The sequence below is a fragment of the Austrofundulus limnaeus genome, unplaced genomic scaffold, assembly GCF_001266775.1.
Source record: "Austrofundulus limnaeus strain Quisiro unplaced genomic scaffold, Austrofundulus_limnaeus-1.0 Scaffold110, whole genome shotgun sequence".
NCBI lineage: Eukaryota > Metazoa > Chordata > Actinopteri > Cyprinodontiformes > Rivulidae > Austrofundulus > Austrofundulus limnaeus.
In genome coordinates this window covers 685,573-691,500 of record NW_013952512.1, presented here as the reverse complement: position 1 = coordinate 691,500, position 5,928 = coordinate 685,573, and the positions used below count along the sequence as shown (strand labels likewise).

Genomic DNA, 5,928 nt, shown 5'->3' with positions numbered 1-5,928 from the left:
CAAACCTCGTTTTTCCTGCGGTCCCACTGCTTTCAAGCTACTTTTTTTGACTGACTCGCCTTTATGAGTCTGCACTATCAGCCAGCCACAGCCCGACTCACCAATAGAAACTTGTTCGTAGAGTGCTGAAGGTGGATTTGCTTCCACCTCTTGTCTGCTCCACAAAGTGCAGCTCTAAGCAAAAATAGAGCACTGAGGAATGAATTCCCAGAGAAATCCAGAGTGAGGAGGGCAGGAAATAATTCAGCAGCAGCGGCGGCGGCGGCAGCAGCAGCATCATCAGTAGTGGTGGCAGCAGTGAGCGTGAGAGAGATGGAGAAAGGAGGGAGCGTGAATGTGTGTGTGTGAGCGAGCCCGTGTGAAAGCGAGTTCCTATGCACTGTACAGAGCGAAGCCGAGCTGTGCCGCCGCGTGGCGAGCTGTGTGTTCCCGTCTGATTCCTGTGCGCTCTGCTGAGGCAGGGCTTACAGCGGCGGAGATGCGGCTCCACTTGGATCTCCAGCATCACTGAAGATCGGCACCCAGCTGGGGCACCACAAAGCAGCATGGTAGGACGAGGAACCCACTGCTGACACCAGCGTGACTGATGATGACAGCCCACGCGTGGGTTACCATGCGCCACAGCCGCGCCGCTTTAGGAGGAAACACAGCCATGTGAAAGTGACTCGGCTGCCAGCAACTCTTGGACATGTTTTCCAGGGCAAAGTCTGGATTTTTGTCTGTGTTTAAACTTGTTTTTTTTCTCTCGGTGCTGTCTGGATGCCCCGAACTGACCTGTCAAGCAAGGACCAAGGGCAGATGGAATAAAGGGGGTAAGTGACGGACGACTACGACTGATGTGTGCGCTGCTTTTTTAATTGGAATATTTGCGAGTCGTTAAAGTGGCTGTACAGCTGCAGCTCATCCTGGGTGTAACTGTTAACATTTGGTGTGACATCCTCATCACAGATGCAGCTTCTGCTGAACCACCCTTGGACATAGAGGGCTTATGCAACCAGCAGGAATATGTGATGAGTGTAAAAGTGTAAAACTCTGGACGTTTACACACACACCTTCCCACGTTAATGGCTCACTTTAAGAGCAAAGATGTGTTCAAAGAAAGTTGTACTTTTCTGAGTACAGAAAGTAGTGATGAGTGGCCATGTCTGCTGAGAGATATCTGTGCAGCTGTCCAACTTTGGACACTTTGGAGCTTCCACATAATTTACACTCTTGTGCTGTGTTTTAGTGTATTCTTATGGAAATCTACTTCTTAACATCTGCTTGCATGTGTGGCATCATACAAGATCACATTTCTCTGTGCTTACCTGATTGTTTGGTCAGTAGGATGTGCCTCCAGTGCTCCAAAGCTGTGCTTTTCTTTTTGGTGTAAAGACTTGAAGGTGTAAATAATTCAACCCGGCCCCTCCATGGGAGCGGTCCTCTCGCCTTTCTCGTAGCCTTTAATCCCCTTTGTTGGAATAAAAGAAGCTCTAATCTCACTGCTAGTGTTCACCGAGAGGAGAGATGCTCTCTGCGCTGTGTTTGGCACAGTTAGCACGAAAGGGCTAACGCTCAGTGGGATGTGAGCATCTTCAAAGGCCCAGTGTCACTCCCCAAATCTATGTAATGATTACTTGTCACTTGGCTCTTGTTCTGCCTCTCCCCCACTTTTCCAATTTACATTCCTTCAAATGCAACTCCTCTCCAGCCTCACACTGAGCTTCTGAATTTGAACATAAAAATTGAACATGCATCATCATGACATGAAAGTTATGACTAAATAATTCAGGCCAACATCAACATGACACATACTTTCACGTCCAGCTCTTTACTGACTTCAATTAGTTTTTATGTTGATGTATAAGGCAAATTTTATAAAATGTCTTCACTCGGTCAAATCTTGTATAAAAACAAATAATATAAGAAAAAAAAGAGAAATATTTTTGTACTTTTTTTAAGAGTAGCTTGCATTTATGACCCTTTTTTTTAGATTTTCTGAAATGTTGAGTAAAAAAATGTTCAAGGGTAGAACTGGATTCATTTGGTGCAAATCTGAACAGCCAATCTAAGCTAAGGGTAAAAAGCAGAAACAAATTATATGTACTTGCAGCTATCTCTATTCTCTGAAATGGAGGGCAGTGACCTCGCTCGATGTAATTAAGTCATAAACTCCGACCGTATCTGCACACAGTTGAACAAATCATCTCACAGACATATGCTGAAATTGTATCTGTTTGTTTAATTAAGATTTTGTGACGCACACAAATATTACTTTCTCTGTTTATGATAGCATCTCTGTTGGGCTGATTAACTTATTTATTTATTTATTTCAGATGTCTTGTTCCTCATAGACACTGTGGGATTAACCAAAATGTAAAAAAGCTTCTCTTAACAGTAGTAACTGTATTGGTCACTACTTTTAAGGGAGAAGTAGTTATTACTTTTTAACATTTCCGTGCAACAGTTATTTCCCATTTCACTGCTAAATTACCAATGATTATTGTATACATATAATCTACAAATATATTCAAACACATTAGGAATATGTGTGCAGGATTCCATTAGCTTAAAACTTTCATTGTTGCGCATTCGCTGCATGTATTTATTTGACCAGCATATTAGTTCTGCAAGGAAGGCTGCCTTTAGAAACAAAGCATAACAACTTTGCATAAAAATTTAGCTATGCACTGGTTTAATAAAAGGATATTTTTCCCTGAAAATCAAAAGCTAACTCTTGAGAATTCCAAAGTAATTGTGAAAAGTCAGTGCGGATCGCTCTCTGCCTTGCAGGTCAGAGGTTAAGCAAAGATACGCTACCATTCAAAATGTGTTGGGAATTACTCCCACACCAAATTTGCTCAATATCCATAAAATAAGTTTTAGCCAAGAATTGTTTGCTGAGTTTAATTATCTGTGGTGGCCATCTTGAATGGAGTTGAGTCCGAAAGTAAATTGGTAGATGTAGTTCATTCAATATATAGTTCATCCAGTGGTTTTTGAGATATTTTTGTTAAAGAAACAAAGATACTTACTGTATTTATTTGTGTACAATACGATCTCATGTATAATACGAACCCCCCTTTTTTGAGCTTAAAAAGCATAACAAATTTAATCCTCAAACTACCTCCAATTTCATACAGACTTCAAGATTTTTTCAGCCTTTGCAGTCTTTATACATATCAGTAAAATGATCATTGGATTGTTCATTTTATTTTAACAGCATATGTACTAAAAGGTATTTTGACAACAAATATATATCAGCTGTAGCAGCATCATATGAATTCTGGCATTTTACACATAGTCCACCAGGATGCGCCAACACAAAAGTCAGAGACTTCACATGAGATTTGGGCCATCTTCTGGGGCAAAAGCAGATTACATCCTTCTCATGAGCGCCCCCTCTGGTGGGGAAACTTTTTTTCAGGGATACAAACTTTTTCAGAACACCAGTAGATGTCAGCCATTACAGACGAACATGTGTTTGTTGTTGCTGGAGGAGCGGCCCGGTTACACGCTAATGCCGTTAGTTCGTTATCATTGCAGAACTGCTTTTCCCCCCTTTTTTTTCACAGCTCATTTCAACTGCTTTTTACGACGCGGTCTCTCATTTCCAGACTCAGAATGAAGCCGATATTTCAGATAAAATACATAAGTAAAAATATTTATCCGAGTATAGTACTACCCCCCAACTTTATGGATGATTTATGGATTTAATTTTATGTATTATACTTGAATAAATATGGTAGTTTTAAGGTGGCCAGTCAGGGAAAAAAAAAGGTCTTGCAGTACAGCTACAGTCCAAGTGAGTCACATGACATCATGCTGACTGAAGATTTGAACGTCTGCTGATCAATATTTGAATTTGACTAAAGAAGTTGCAAATTAATCAGAAAGCATTGAGTCTACTTTGATTAGACTTGCAATTTTAAGGAAAATGATAATGATTTTCACCATTGTATCAATACCACCTTATTTACATATAATAATGATCATTAAGGTTATTTTACATATTTTTTTCACAAATTATTTTTGAAACTACTGCTTGTTCATATCCTCTAAAAGAGAAAGCAAATAAAAGCCTTCATGTCCAATTTTGCAAAAGCAGCCAGATGATGTGCAGCAGAGAAGAAGGTGAGCTGAACAGTAAGGGTGAAATTCAATTGGATGTCAATCCCACCTAACTACAATAAATGGTAACGAGAAGATGGTACCAGGTGGAGAGAAGCCTGGCTGTTTTTAACACAAAACCATGAAGATAAATGGCACACAGACCAGCCCCAGATTCACAACAGGCTCGTTTTTGTGATGTTTTCAAAAAAAACTGATTCGCTAAACAGGTGCCTGCTGAGGCAGTCGGCGAAAGAGTAATGGCCAAAAACAAGAGAGCAATACCTATTACAGAAATAACACTTGCACTCTTTTATCACCAACAGCTGAGTGGGTCTGCCTGGTTGGGATGGAAATCAGAGAGTATCAGATATATAAAGCAGAAGAGGAATGAGGGAATTAATACCATCACTTCCCACTCATCCAGGAATGTTTTGTGCTCTGCCACAGATCTGCAGAGCAAATTGCTTACTCTGTTTGCTTGCTCTCCTTAACGGCGTAATTACTGGTCAGGGCTGCAGACATAAAAAGAAGAGAATAATAGTGTTCCTTTTAATAGAATTAACTTAATAATACTTATTAAAATTTATCTCTTTGATGGGACATTTGAGTTTTCATGACTTGCTAACTTTTATTTCCCTGCTGCATTGGTTTTTTAAAGAATAAGTAGAGAAATACCATCACTTCTTTAGGTAAGCATTAAGAAATTCTGCATTTTGTTCATTTTAGGGTGTTTTATTTGTTTATGCATCTTTAAACAGCCTTGCCCCACCCTATTTCTCTGAGCTTCTCCACCCTTATGCCCCTTCATGGTATCTCCGGTCAGCTGATCAGTTGCCATTCAGGACTAAGTGAACTCTCAGAGGGGATCGAGCATTTTTCTGTTGCTGCTCCGAAGCTCTGGAATGAGCCAGCCTCCTCATTGCCTGTTTTTAAAAAAACTATTCTTAAAACTTGTTTCTATTGACTGGCTTTTCTATTCACTGGTTGTATCTCAGCTTTCAAAAATGGACGACAAAGTAAGAATTTCATTGCTCAAGGAAACGTGTTTTTCATCTGCGCATTTAACAATAAACACTTTGAATATTTGAATCTTTGAATCTTGAATTGAATCTTTTTAACCTAGCGTGAGATTGTTCTTGTTCTGTTGAAGCTGTTTTTGCTTGCTTTTATTGTTGATTTGTTTTGTTTGTACAGCACTTCTATGTACAGCACTTTGTTTCAGTGGCCGCAGTTTTAATTTATGGTTTATAAATAAAGTTGATTTGATTTAATGTCGTTATGATCATCCTTTATTTTTCTTTAGTCCGATGATAAGAAGTCTAAAATGCACCTTTTTATCAGAAGTTGTAAAAAGAAAACCTGGATAATTATTACTGTCAGACATGATGAGCAACAGCTTTTAAGTTTGGTCCTGTAAGAACAAGAGGAATGGAGTCAATGATGAAGCGTTTAGGACAGTATTTCCCAAAGTTGGGGTCGGGACCCAAGGTGGCGTCCCAAAACTTCAGGGTGGGGTCCTGAAAATAGTTTCTGTATTAATTACATTTTTGCCTTAGTTGTTACAAAGGAGTGAGGTTAGTATATTTAAAATGGATAAATGTAGTATAAAAATATTGTTACTATGCCCATGTTTTGTTGACCTGATACAAATGTTTATCATCCAAAAATAATTGTGGGCACAGGTCTCTGCTACTGCATGTTGTTCTGACATCACAATAACTGTCACCTATCAACATTAAACAGAGTCCAGCTTCTCACGAGGCAACCTGGGGTGAAGCTCCGCCCACTTCCTCAAGGGACAATAGTTGTGCTGTTTTTACAGCAGTCATGGAGAAC

General features: G+C 39.7%; 1 protein-coding gene across 8 annotated transcripts in view; it reads left to right on the top strand.

Annotated features, from left to right (window-relative positions):
• Positions 1-302: 302 nt before the first annotated feature.
• The window catches only part of robo2 (roundabout, axon guidance receptor, homolog 2 (Drosophila)), a 282,117-nt gene continuing 276,491 nt past the window's right edge, over positions 303-5,928 (top strand). For 6 of the 8 annotated variants that reach the window (XM_014014119.1, XM_014014115.1, XM_014014118.1 and 3 more), the window contains exon 1: positions 308-812. In XM_014014119.1, the coding sequence (XP_013869573.1) occupies positions 689-812 (124 nt within the window). In that variant the 5' untranslated portion in view covers positions 308-688. Of the gene's footprint in view, positions 813-5,928 lie in introns of all 8 variants that reach the window. The other 2 variants (XM_014014120.1, XM_014014122.1) reach the window with 1 other exon arrangement.